The sequence below is a fragment of the Rhinolophus sinicus genome, chromosome 1 (genome assembly GCF_057876585.1).
Source record: "Rhinolophus sinicus isolate RSI-liver-muscle chromosome 1, RSI-T2T, whole genome shotgun sequence".
In the NCBI taxonomy this organism is placed as follows: Eukaryota; Metazoa; Chordata; class Mammalia; order Chiroptera; family Rhinolophidae; genus Rhinolophus; species Rhinolophus sinicus.
Window position 1 is genome coordinate 91849174 of NC_142501.1, and position 14017 is coordinate 91863190.

At 39.9% G+C, this 14017-nt stretch overlaps 1 protein-coding gene across 14 annotated transcripts in view; it reads left to right on the top strand.

Annotated features, from left to right (window-relative positions):
- The window catches only part of ERC1 (ELKS/RAB6-interacting/CAST family member 1), a 491277-nt gene that overhangs the window by 436825 nt on the left and 40435 nt on the right, over positions 1 to 14017 (top strand). For 8 of the 14 annotated variants that reach the window (XM_074325171.2, XM_074325172.2, XM_074325174.2 and 5 more), the window contains one exon: positions 9020 to 9208. The exons of 1 other annotated variant lie outside the window; for it this stretch is intronic. In XM_074325171.2, coding sequence (XP_074181272.1) covers positions 9020 to 9208 — 189 coding nt within the window. Of the gene's footprint in view, positions 1 to 9019; positions 9209 to 14017 lie in introns of those variants that run through there. 5 more of the 14 variants (XM_019711312.3, XM_074325177.2, XM_074325179.2 and 2 more) reach the window with 1 other exon arrangement.

Below are 14017 nucleotides of genomic sequence, written 5' to 3' on the forward strand. Positions count from 1 at the left end.
TCAGTTGTTGAAGCGCTCTTTTGTAACATTCAGAAACATGTCCAGTTTCTCAGGTATGTAGAGTTCTAAGGTGTACTGAAGCTGAAAATACTGACCAAGGGCCCTTCCGCTCAGACCTTCATCCCATCTTGCCCTTCACCCCCTTCACCGCCACCAGCAGCACACACATGTCCATTCTTACACCAAATCGTCATCTGTCATGGTCTGTTTCCTAGTTCCACGTCATCATTAAGATCAAATTCGTGTATGTACCTTGTCTTTCTCTAAATAGCACAGACATCGTTTCTGATCTTTATACACAGCTGTAGATACATTTAGATTTTCATTCCCAGTGATAGGTAAACCTCCCCTCCCCCACCTGTGCCGTCTTAAGCGACGTTCTTGTTAAGCACTGTTCAGTGTCTTCCATGTCTACCAGAGTCTTCAGACACATGAGACTCTCAGCAGCCACAGCAGTACACTTCTAAATATCTGCGTAGTCTGTAGGGTTTGATTTGATGCTGGAGTTGAAATGAGAATGTGACTAATGGCAAATTGTCTTTGTTTCCTCTCCAACTCTCCTGTGTACACATACTAATGCACACACACAACATGCACGCGCATACACCTTTAACCTGATCTTGAAATAACTGCTACTCACAGAAGAGTCTCCTCCAGAGACCAGCCTCTGTTTGGCAGCTCCTGTACAGCTAAGCTATCAAATCTCCCAGTTACTAGATAACGTACTTGGCTCTTTTCTTCTCTGTATTCTTGTGGACTGTGAGGAGCCAGTGGATGTGTGCCCTATGATTTAGATTCCCAGCCTTTGTTACATTTTTCCTTCCTTATTGAGATATTATCAAGGTTATGAGGTTCCTTTTGTTTAACATGGGCAGCTCCACTTGGCCTCCCCTCCACACCCAACGCAATTGGGTGTTTGCGTTAGAGAGAGAAAAAAATGAAATGTTGTGATAAGGTTGTTATTGTGTTTTGCCCAGCAGGCAATAAGCATGTTGCTGTTTTTCAGATCTGTCTGTCTGGCAGACATATAATAATGCTGAGAAGTGCTGTCGTGCTTGACTGCAGCAATTATAGTAGGGGGTGGTTTAGGCACCAGACCTCATGGGATCAGAATGGGGCGTGAGTTGCCCATCCCAGCACTCCAGTATGCAGGCCTTGGAGGCCGCCATCCCACTGAGGCCACCTGCCCACCTCGTTTTCCTTTTAAATTCGGCATGGGCCTTTTCTGGGCTTGTCTACTCAAAAAGTGTGAACCTCTCTTCACCCTCTTTTGCCCTATGTTTTTTTTCCCATGCCTAGACTTCCCCCCCCCCCCCAATTTCTCATATGTAAGTATGTGTGTATAGCCCTGGAACTTTACTATAGAGTAGGGAAGTCATTGAGCTATTTTATGTTATCTTACACACACGCACACACACACACACTAATATGTAACCCCTACATTGTTCAGTAAAATACAATCAATGATTTATTGTGGAGAAGTAAGCGTCAAGCCAACAACTGAATCTAAGATCCTTCTCTATCTTTATTAGCTCTAAAGAACAAGGAAGAAGAGTTTTGGAACACATACCTGCTCCTGGCATTTCTGAATCTAGTAGGATGGGTGGCTTTCGTGATTCTAGTTGTCTCACTGTCTCGTCCGACCATCCCTTCAGGATCCATATGTGTCCCCTTGATTGATTGGCTTACAAGTGCTTATGTGCCTCATTGTAGGATTCCCTACCCTTAAGGCCCATTTGTCTGCACTGTTTTCACCTGGACATGCTGGTCTACCCTCTCATTGGTTAAGAAGCTTATTTTCTTACAACTTTCCAAGTATTAAAGCAAGTACTTGAAATACCTGTAGCCTTAACATCCTCCATAAGCACATGAATAGATGGGCAGCAGGAAATTTCCTTCTCTCACGAGTGGGCAGGCCCTCCAACCCACTTCTGTTTGAGTAGCATTTGTTACATTGCATAAGATGGGATAGCTTCCAACTGAATGAAGATTAAATAGGCAAAATGTAGTTAGCAGCTCTATAGTTCAAATTTCAAGATTCATCTTTCCTATCTCCTCACAACTTTGAATACAGAATTTTTGCTCTTCATAGCTGGATCAAGAAATCGGGCATGTTTTCTTTTGTTTTGCTTAAAGAGAGCTGGTCAACAGATTTCTGAGCTGTATAACTAAGGAAATGATCACACGATATTTAAAAAGTGATTCCTACTTTTTTTTAATATGTCAAAGCCTTTTGCTTTGACATATTAAACTGCCTTTTGCAGTTTTCAGACACTTTAAAAACCATAAACCCCTTTAAATCTGAAACCTTTGGAAAGAGTTTTTGCTCTCAAAACCAGATCTATCTATTTGTAGAAATATTTCTGATTAATATTTCTTTTCATCTCACCTTGTTAAGCAAAACAAAAACAAAAAACTTTCATGGCCGAAAGCTTTTCTGAAAGAAAGGGTTTATAGGTCAGTGCTAGCCTAGGACAAGCCTGGGCCATGCAGTCTAAACCACCAGCAGCAGGGCGAGGTGGAGAAGGCAACCTGTCCAAAAGTCACGGCCTAGTGAAGAGACTTCAGAGGAGCCTGACTGAAGACTGGTCAACAAGAAGAGTTTGGTCCCCAGTACATCGATGAGGGGAATGAGAAATTGATTCCTTGGTCCAAATATTTCATTAACTAAGTAAGTCAGAATGGTAGGTGATCTATAGTGGATGCCAAGGAAGGGATCCTGCGTAGGAGAGAATATTCTAAGTACTTAGTAAATATTTATAGTATAAGTAATATCATTCTGGATTTTTTTGCTTCTGTCATGATTTTTTATTTTTGTTTCAGAAGATAAACATAAGACAGTCACACTATATATAATTTGAGGAATCAAATAGATACACATGGAGAATAGTTATGAAATGGGAGTTAGGATTTGGAGCTCTAAACTGTCTTGCCTTTAACTTTAGGTTGTCTTCATTTTTTCTGAATTTCAGAAGTTTATTGACCTACCCCTAAAAGAAACACAGCTACATTATAATAGGAATTTTTTTCCGTAACTGTACCTAAGTCCTCAAACTCACTCTAAGGCCACTGAAACTTCAGAGTCTCAATGTTAACAGTAAGTTTTGTTTTCTGGTGGAGATTATGTAGGTGTACCTAATAAACTGTTCTGAGGTTTAGACTTTTTTATAGGTTATTATGAGGGGATAGACCAGGTAGGCTTGTTTTGGTCCAGTGTATCTCTTGCAAGAGAAGTATAAAATAAGGACTGTTCTCGAATGTACTTTTTTTCTGTTTGTTAGGATTAAAAATGAGTAAGGAATATAACACCAAGAGCATTTAGGAATCCATTAATATCCTTCTGTTTGTACTTCAAATGGGAAGGCTGATTAAAAGGCGGGGTCTCAGAGACCATTAAAAATAAAAAAAAACCTTGAATTTCCCGACTTTACATATGAAGACTAATAAGTCAGACGAAGCTTCAGATCAAGGCAAAAAGGTTTGTTTAGCTACAAAGGTTTGCCTGAAGTTAAAGGGTTTGCCTGAAGTTAAAGGGTTTGCCTGCAGTTAAAACTAAAGTGAAAACAACAATAAATCATGAATTTACATGTTTTAATTCTTGCATACATTTAACACATTACTTCTATTATTTCAGGACTTTTTTTTTAACGTAGAATAGGACCACATCTTATTCTTAATACTCTCATCAGCTAAAACTGGATAGGGCATGGCACAAAGGCATTCACTAAATGTTTGTTAAGTGAATTATAGAATTTCTTATGTGTGGTTTGATATGCCATATATCTAGTCAGTGTAGCAAAAATATTATGAGGGTTTACTGTATTTTTTCCAAGAATCCGATTCTTTCACAAAATAGCTGCATTTAAGCGACAACATAACACAAAGCTCCAGACCTTTGCAAAGAGACTTACACGATCCTTCATCAACCTGATCCTTAAGTACATTACAGACCAAGAAGATAAACTTCGTCACTGAGGGAAAAAAAGACTTTGAAGCTGGATTAATGAATTTTATTCACTTGCCTCCTTTTTGACTTTTCCAAGTTTAACTCTTTGCTGGCCTCTGAACAAGAATGCCATTAAGAGAATAATAATGTCTCTGGGAAGTTAATATGTCACTTGTTCTGGGACTTTCTGAATATACCGATGTTGGAGGACGGAAGGAAGTGTCATGGCAGCCCAATGAGCAGTCACAGCTGCCACCAGCATTGATGCAGTTACTATATGGACAGTTGAACCTGCCTCCGAAGACGTCAGCAGAGAGAGGAGCAACAAAAAAAGGGGCCATTGAGCTAGCCACAGAAGAATCATAGTAAATATAATTTGCCAGGGACACAGTAAGTAATCAGCAAATGTTATCTTTAAAATAAATTGGCATCTTCCAAACAACAAAATGTTAGAACCACCAGGGCAAGTATACCGTAAGTCCTAGATACTGTTCAGTATCATTCACCCCGTCTTTGTGGCGAAGATACACCCTTCCTCGCAAATGAGTTCCTAGAAGATGTTGCAACCAGCTACCCTATACTTAGAGTAAGTGTCTGACACAGCAGAGGGGAGAGAAAAGCAGACCATGTAATTAACTGGCTGGGGCCTTTCATTCCATCCAGGTATTGAAAAGCCGAGTGGTCTAAGAAAGTGTGTTCAGGTCTCACAGACGAACGGGTTACAGAAATGGAGGACTGTAGAATTTCCAGTTGCAGTCTGTATCAGACAATGCAGGAGCAACCCATCTCTCTTACTTAAGTGAAAGGAGGTTAAAATAAACACATTTGGAAGATCATTGTCCTGTCACCATGTCATCAAATGCTGACCTCCGAAGCCAATCTGAGGAACTAATACAGAAGCAAATAAATCCTTGCAAGAAGAAACAAAGCTCTTGGTGCATCAACCAAAAATCCCTCATCACTTTTTATAATTCAAATTATTTTCTTTAACAACTTGGTAAATGTAGGATTGGGGGAATGTGGCTATGTGGCATTATATTTGATACAAGCAGAGGTTATCTTGACAATTTCATTTTTTAACTTCTTTTTGCCAGAAAAAGATATAGAACTATATAGTTCTGCAAAGCTTTAGAAATAATGTGGCCTGACCACATTTCTGATGGTTTTGGGTAAGACTCATTGCCAATGCACTGAGGTTGTATGTGGACGAAAGATACCGCTTCTGGATCCCATAAGGCATCCTCTTTCTACTTGGCAAGTGTCCCTCTACCCATTTGAGATTTGGCAGTGGTAGTTCTACCTTGTGGGAAATGCAGTTTCTTTTCTAAGTGGCCTACGCCAGTTAGATTGGGGGTCAGGGGGAAGAGATAAGGCCTTTCCCACATGACTGACATGGTTAAATGTGTCTCAGAGAGGCCAATGTTATTTTTTTTTTTTAAGGATAGATTTGGGAACTATGTAAGCTAGGCGGTTTTATGTTCTCACATGATAAGCTCTATAGCTTTTTAGTTTTGTTTTTTAAAAAGCAGTTCTCATTGGCATGGGAAAAAAGAACAGACATCTTGGCCATTGCACAGAATGAGGTTTTATCCTTAAAAAAAGTTTCAAATTCCATCTTTTTTTAGATTTTCAAAATTAGACTGAAAATTAGAGTGCAGAACACTACCGTGTTTTCTAAACAATTAGCTCGTCCACATGAAATGCGTTAAATCAGCTTGAAATTCATCTATGATTAAGAATAGGGACCTAAAAAGTCAATTATTTCATCCCCATTCATACAGTAGTAAGCTTGCATCTTTCCATCTTAACTATGAGAGATGTGACCTTTTGACTACTACCAGGTATCACATTGCCCCCTTCCGTTAGTGGTCATACTTTTTTATACCTGTTTTCTAATCCAAACAGTAATTACCTAAGATACCAGTTTTTTCAGCCTTGCAACCCAGATGTGATGGCAGCTACACACACACAAACACAGAATGGGAATAAGTTGTACAAACGCAGTGGAAATCCCAAAAGTGATTTTTTTTTAATCAATGTTTCTATGAAGGAAGATAAAGAAGTCCAAGCTAAAAGCTAAAATGGAAATTAAAATAGGGTTGCATTGCTTGGAGGCCTGAGGGAGGTAGTAGCAGAACCACGACTAGACAGTTTAGTTACTGAAGTACAAAGTGCACATGCATTTAAAGGAATATTGCCTTTAACGATGATGCTTTGGAATCTTTCTGAATTTTCTGCAGTGAATATGCATCAGAAATAAAATACAGTTCTTTTTGAGAGATTGGTGTTATTTGTGGATAACTGTGATGTCCCACCCTCCCAAATCCTCTGCTTAATGAAACCACCTCTTACTTTGGTGATCGGCAGTATTCATATGTCTGTCACAGCATTGGTAGGAAATATGAGCACAGAACTGGTGCCGTGAGCCCGCTCAGTGGGGGTCTCTTATGGAGCCCAGTGCCTTCCATACCACACCTAAGTGTTTACCCCTTATCCTTATGGAATTGTGTGTGTGAGAGATTAAAAATAAAAATACTGCTAAATGAATTCACTTTCTCTGGTTTGTCTAGCCAGGCTTTAACATATTATATTATATTATATTATATTATATTATATTATATTATATTATAATTTTATTTTATTTTATTTTATATATTATACTATATAGGCCTAAACTCTGAACTCTGATCTCTTTAGTAAGATAAAGGTTGTGTTTTAGCCACTAAGCCTTGGCTCTCCCCTCTTTTAATTATTTCATGGAAATAGTATTGGAAACAAACTAAACATGGCATATTTATGAAGCAGCCATTACAAACCATGATTTCCAATAATTGGTTATGTTGGGAATAGTACTTACAACATAACATTAAATGGATGTCAAGTAAAATGTGAAGTCTCATACTGTTAAAAGTTTTAAAAAGACTTGGAAGAAAATTACTAAAATGTTTCTCGGTGGAATACCTTTCGGCTATTTTATTATTATTTTTTTTAGACTTTTCCCCCTTTTTTTTCAGAGGAAAATAAGTAATTGGTAAGGGGGGTGGGGGGTGGGAGATGAAGGTAAGGGGGATCAAATATATGGTGATGGAAGGAGAACTGACTCTGGGTGGTGAACACACATGGGATTTATAGATGATGTAATACAGAATTGTACACCTGAAATCTATGTAATTTTACTAACAGTTGTCACCCCAATAAATTTAATTTAAAAAAAAAAGAAAAAAAATAAGTAATTGATTTCATAATAAAAAATACAATAGTTAATTTAAAATCTCTTCAAAAGGAAGGAAAGCAGTGGGAGCAGTCCTCTAAGGAGGCCAGGGAGAAATCAGTGTCACTGTTGAAAGTAACACCAGGCCTCATTTCTGTTACCTTGAAGATTATTGAGCCCCTTGTTCATTAGGTAAGTCAGAGGTGTCTGTCCTATTGATGAAAAAGCCAGCCTAGTGACATGCAGCAGGTGCAGACCTCAGCCCTGGAAGCCCGGGGTGTGTTGTTTTGAGAACCGCCAGCATCTTGGCAGTGTTTTGCAGCTCTCACAGCTGCTGTGTGTCAAGCAGATGCTGCTGTAACATTTCAGTGTTCTGAGATGTGAGATCTGGCCCAACTATTCATCAACACCCGGGCTTTGACCAGCAACCAAGTACCTGATCAGAGTGCTGTCGTGTGAGCTGTCAAATGACATTCTGGGGCAAAAGTTGTCCACCACTTACTGGGCTTCCGCAGGAGCAAAGGGACAGTTGTTCATCCAGAGCAAAGGGAATATTAAAAAAGGAAAGGGCCGGCCCGGTGGCTCAGGCGGTTGGAGCTCCGTGCTCCTGTCTCCGAGGGCTGCCGGTTCGGTTCCCACATGGGCCGGTGGGCTCTCAACCACAGGGTTGCCAGTTCAATTCCTCGAGTCCCGCAGGGGATGGTGGGCTCTGCCCCCTGCGGCTGGGATTGAACACGGCACCTTGAGCTGAGCTGCCTCCCGGATGGCTCAGTTGGTTGGAGCGCGGGCTCTCAACCACAAGGTTGCCAGTTCAATTCCTTGACTCCCGCAAGGGATGGTGGGCAGCGCCCCCTGCAACTAAAAATTGAACACGGCACCTTGGGCTGAGCTGCCGCTGAGCTCCCGGATGGCTCAGTTGGTTGGAGCCTGTCCTCTCGACCACATGGTTGCCGGTTCGGCTCCCGCAGGGGATGGTGGGCTGTGCCCCCTGCGGCTGGCAGCGGCGGCTGGACCTGGGGCTGGGCTGCGCCCTCCACAACTAGGACTGAGGGAACAACAACTTGAAGCTGAACAGAACCCCCACAACTAGGATTGAAAGGACAACAATTTGACCATTGTTCCCCAATAAAGTCCTGTAAAAAAAAAAAAAAAAAAAAAAAAAAAAAAAAAAAAAAAAAAAAAAAAAGGAAAAAAAAAAAAGGATTATTATTAAAGAAAAACATAGAACCAGTGTTACAGCTGAGAGCATTTCAGAGTCCTTGGCTGAGTCCAGTTTTTGGTGTTATATAAGGATTTATCAATCACTGTTTAAAGAGTATTGGAGACCCTCTGTGAAGGAACTAGGGGAGCTTAAGCCCGGATGAGACAGTTTGGTAATGAGTTCACTCATTGCATCTCTTGGCCAAGGAAAACATGAACCTTCTCCAGAGACAGAATTTGTCTTCCATTCCAGGAGGTGGAAGAACACATGAAGTGTATGTTATCCAGGCTTTCAAACGAGCACATGTCACTAGCAGTTGTGTTATAACCGACTCACAAATAAATGGGAAGAGAAGTTGTGTAGCTGATTCAGGAATCTCATCTCTGTCAAAGGCCAGTCCTGTGCTTAGTCCCCTTCCCAGGATGGCACTCAGTCTCCTGCTGACATGCTAAACCAGCCTTCCCTCCCTGTCCCCCAGAACTGAGCATGGCTGTGGCACTGGAAATGCACAACTGTGGGAACTGTTTATAATCCTGAAGGTTTCAATAGTGATTAGAAGAGCGTTAGCCTTTGGTCAGTGTTCTTTGGCTTGGGAGACATAAAGATGTTTGAACTTCTCATTTAAGATTGACCTTGACTTTCCTCATTTTTTTCACCTCAGATCATCCAGCCCCTCTTAGAACTTGACCAAAATAGAAGCAAATTAAAATTGTATATTGGACACCTGACAGCCCTCTGCCATGATCGAGACCCCCTGATCCTTCGTGGGCTCACCCCACCAGCTTCCTATAACTTAGACTATGACCAGACAACTTGGGAAAATGAGCTGCAGAAGATGACCCGGGAACAGGTAAGTCTCTCACTTGGACTTTTGACAAGATCCCTTGGAAACTCAGCTGCTGCTTAAGTCGATGCAATAAGGTCTCCCTTGGGGAATTCAGTGCTCAGATTCAAGATTCTTAGCAATGGTTAGTTCTTCAATTGATACTAGGAATTAGCCTTTATGGAAGTGCCACTTTATTCTTCCTCCGTGTAACTTGCTCAAGTATCAGAAAGGGCTAATTAAGAAGGAAGAGGATTAAGGACAATCTGTTAACATGCTGTACATTATTTCATAGAAATGACGGCCTCTCAAGGAAAGTCTGGGTTAAGGACTTCTGGGTAAGGGATTCCTGACGAGTCAGTAACATGTGTCTTCACTCGTCTCTAGGTAACTGAGTTACAACATACTGAGTTTTTAAGAAACAAAGAGAAGACAGGATGAGGATAGGGGTAGAGAGCAGACATAGAAAGTGAAGGAAAAAGAAATTGAGTAAACACTTAGAGAAATAGAGCAGTTTTTAAAACATTCATTCTAAGCTCGTAATTTCCAGGTAGGGGTTGGTTGATGGAACCCGTAGCCTCTTACAGGCTGTGATCAGACCAACCAGAAGACTTAAATGCACAGATGTTGCAAATTTACTAAAACAAGCTATGTACTGTTTTCCACCCAAATACTTCCTTTTTGTTAAACATTATTTGTTTACTCATAATGTGTGAAGGAAAATTGTGTTAAATGCGAAAGCTCCCATGCTGTGATATTAAAGGTAGCAGGGACAGCCCACAGGTCGAGCAATGCAAACTGGAATCTTTGAGCTGCGTTTACTTCCCATTATGTGTATATTGCCTAATAATAGACACGTTTAACAGCCTAATTAGTTATCTATCCTATGTATTTGATGCGAAAAGATAAGGCCTACCTCTTAAATTTAGCATGTTGCCGTAGAAATTTTAATTTCTTCTTAAAAGAGGGAAAAATATAAAAGACAGATTTAAGTTGAATTCCTATTAGCTCCTTTTGATAGTAATAACCAGTCGTGAAAAATGCAACTGGCAGCCAACTGGCAACAGAGTGCACAGTTAGTTAATTTTGGAAACTTTTACTTCAAAATTTTGTTGAAAGACAGTGCTTCTGAAAGCACTGACATAGCGACATATCAAAGTTTAGCTGTTTGTTTGTGAAACAGTTTGTCTTTAACATGGAAAAAGCATTTTTGCTCAGTCCTGTTTTTCAAATACACCTGAATGGACTTGACTCAGCTTTCCAAGGGAAATAAAATATCTTCAGGGTGAGACCAAGATAGAAAATTTCAAACTAAGAACTTTTCAGAAAGTTTTGAATGAATGAAACCAGGAATCCATTCATGAACTTGCCTTTGCATGTTATTTTATAACCAAGCTACTGTAACCATCACAACAATTTTGCTCATGTGTGTAAACTGTATCAATATTGTCATGTTGCCCCTTGATTGGGTATATGCTTCAGTTACTGAAGTTATTGCTTGAGCGGTATCTTCTGCAGTATTCCCTGGGAAACCTGGGAAACAGGTGACTTAGGTCATCTGTAAAGGACTACAGCAACCAACACCACCTTCTTTCTACATGCCTCTCCATTGCTGCTCAAGATTGGTAGAGAAATCAACCAATTTTCTGCTGCCTCGCCCAAAGTAAGAACTTAAGGCAAGAACTTAAGGCTATTGAGAAACTTGACCTCGAATAATACAAAACGATTTGCCTATGAAAGTATTGTGATCAGGTTTGACTTTAGTTTTTGGAGCCCAAGAAACATAAGATTTGAATCACTGCCAAATATGCCTAGTGGCTTATTTTGTGTGTGTTTGTGAGTTTGTTTCTTTTGAGGATGTCGAGCCTTCTGTGACTGATCTTTGTGTTACTCAACTCTGTATGTCCAGTGCATTTCACTGCCACCATGGTCCCCCAGGTGGCACCCCATGAGGACAAGACAAGAGCCTTGTTTATCTTTTTTTTTTGTCCTTTTTTGGTGTTTTTCAATGCTGTATCCTGTATAGCAAGAACAATGCCTGGAATATAGTATCTGCTCAATAAATATTTGTTGAATGAATAAGAAAGAGAGGAAGAGGAGGATGGCAGATAGGATAGTTCACATTCCTTATCATATCTCACAAGGCCTCTTTGATTTGTCCTGATGATAAAATGCACATCTCTTCTCACCCTATCCTTGAAGCACACCCAACCACTTACAGGTTTTTAAACTGTTCAACTACTTACAGTTTTCATGTTTCTGTCATTTTGCTCATACTGATCCTTCTGCCAGATGTGCCCTTTCCTGCCTTGTCTCCTCGGAAATACCTAAATAGGAGTCTGAGGCTTTAAACTCAGCTTAACATCATTTCTCCTATGCAGTTCTTTCCTGAAACTGCAGGCCACTCCCTCTTTGGGGCTCATGTCATACCTGTAAGGCTTACACTGACTTGTTTTCCTATCTGTCTTCCCATTCAAGACTTTCTGTCTGTTGAGGACATGAACCATGTCATTTTCATCTTAAAACTAGCACCACATCAAGTGTTTGTTACTTTCTCAGTAACTTAAATAAGTGAGTGAATTTTAGTGAGTTCTTCATAATTTATTACTGTGTTTCCCTGAAAACAAGACCTAGCCGCACAATCAGCTCTAATGCGTCTTTTGGAGCAAAAATTAATATAAGACCTGGCCTTACTTTACTCAATATAAGACTGGGTCTTATGTAATATAATATGACATGATATGACATGACATGACACAACATAACATAACATAACATAATATAATGCCAGGTCTTAACTTTTGCTCCAAAAGACATATTAGAGCTGGTTGTCCAACTAGGTCTTATTTTCGGGGAAACATGGTATTTCATATTTGTGATTCTTAATTCTCCACGTAGGTAAGTGTCTTCACTGCTGGAACCCTGTCTTGCATTTCCAAAGTGCCAGCACAGTACTGTACATGCAGAGAATGCTTAGTATAGACTTAGCTTATTGGCAACTCAAGACAGTTTCCTCAGGGCCATTTAGTACCTTTGGATAATCTATTGATGTCAAGAACCGGTCAGACTCCATCCTGAGTCCTGACCCTATGATCTGTAACTGCCTTTCCTATAGAAATATAACCTGGTATCTGAAGATTTCCCAGAATTGTTTTGTTTCTTTTGCCCTCTTAGAAACTGGCTACCATACCAACTAGATTTATGAATTTGTTTATTTTTCTTACCTCATCCGTGTTTGCTTTATGTATCTTGAAGTTCTTTTACTGAGTGCCTACACATTAAGAATTATTAGGTCTTCTTTATGAATTGACTCTTTTACCATTCTGTAATGTCTCTCTTCAAAGCTGGTAATACTCCCTGCTCTGAAGTCTGCATGTTTCATAGTAATGTAACCCTTCCATCTTTCTTTAAATTAGTGAGTGCCTGGTCAATCTTTTTCCATATATTTGCTTTTAAGCTATGTCTTTATATTTGAAGTGAGTTTCTTGTAGATAGCATCTATCCACCAGCTCAGGAAGCATAGGTCCAGGGGGCAAGACTATCTCTTCTTCCTTGGTTCCAGAGGGCCTGGAGGGCAGAGCATCCAGCCAAAGAGGATTCTTCTTGAGTCTTAAAATCTAATGGAATTTGCCCTGCGAGGTTTGGGACTTCCTTGAGACCCATGATCTCTTTCTCTTGTTTCCAATTTCTCCCTTTTGGAATGAAAATGTCCAGCCTATGACTGTCCCACCATCATATTTCAGAAGTAGATAATTTGTCTGGTTCAACAGGTTCACATCTAGAGAGGAATTTTGCCTCAGGAGGCATACCTTCAGTCTCACCCTCACTTGATTTAGATGGTACTTAGATGACATTTGGGATTTAGAGTTGATGCTGGAATGGGTTAAGACTTTTGTGCTTATGGGTTAGGGGTGAGTCTGTTTTGCATGTAAGAAGGACATGAATTTTGAGGGTACAGAGGGCAAGGTGTTATGGGCTGAATTGTGTCACCTAAATTTTTATGTTGAAGCCCTAAATTCCAGAATGTGGCTATCTTTAGAGATAGGCCTATAAATGAGGCTGATAAGGTGGGCCCTAGTGTAATCTGACTAATGGCCTATAAGAAAAGAAGATTAGAACATACAGGGGGGTGTGCTCATAGAGAAAAAAACTTGTGAGGACAGAGCAAGAAGCCAAAGAGAGAGGCCTCAGAAGAAACCAACTTTGCTAACACCTTAATTTTGAACTTCTAGTTCCAAAACTGTGAGAAAATAAATTTCTGTCATTAAGCCATCTAGTCTGTGGTATCTTGTTATGGCAGCCCTAACAAACTAATACCGTCTTTTTGAAGATACTCTTCTCTAGGTATAGAATTCTAGGTTGACAGTTTGTTTTTGTTTTTTAATACTTTATCTTGTTTTCAACCATTTGAAAATAATGTGGCAACTTGTGGTTTTGTTTTGTTTTATTTTGTTTTGTTTTGTTTTGTTTTCCTGTTTGGGCTAAAATCCTGTTGGGATCTTTGAGTCTCTTGAATCTGTGTTTTGTTGTCCTTAATTTTGGAAAATTCTTGAATCATTCATAGCAGTAACTTAATTTTTGAGTTTTATGTCTACCTTCAAATTTTATGCTCTTTGGAGTTTTCTTTGGGTGTGATATATTAGTTTTGATTGGATTGAATTTGATGGATGGGTACATGGATGACAGGTAGGCATATGTACATTAGTGTCATGTGCTACTTGTGTCAGCTTCCATGTATCATGGGAGTTAAGGACATGCATTTTAGAGTCAGACAGACTTCGATTTATGGTGTTCTACCTCCACTGCCTATCTGTTTGATCTTAGTTTTATTAACAT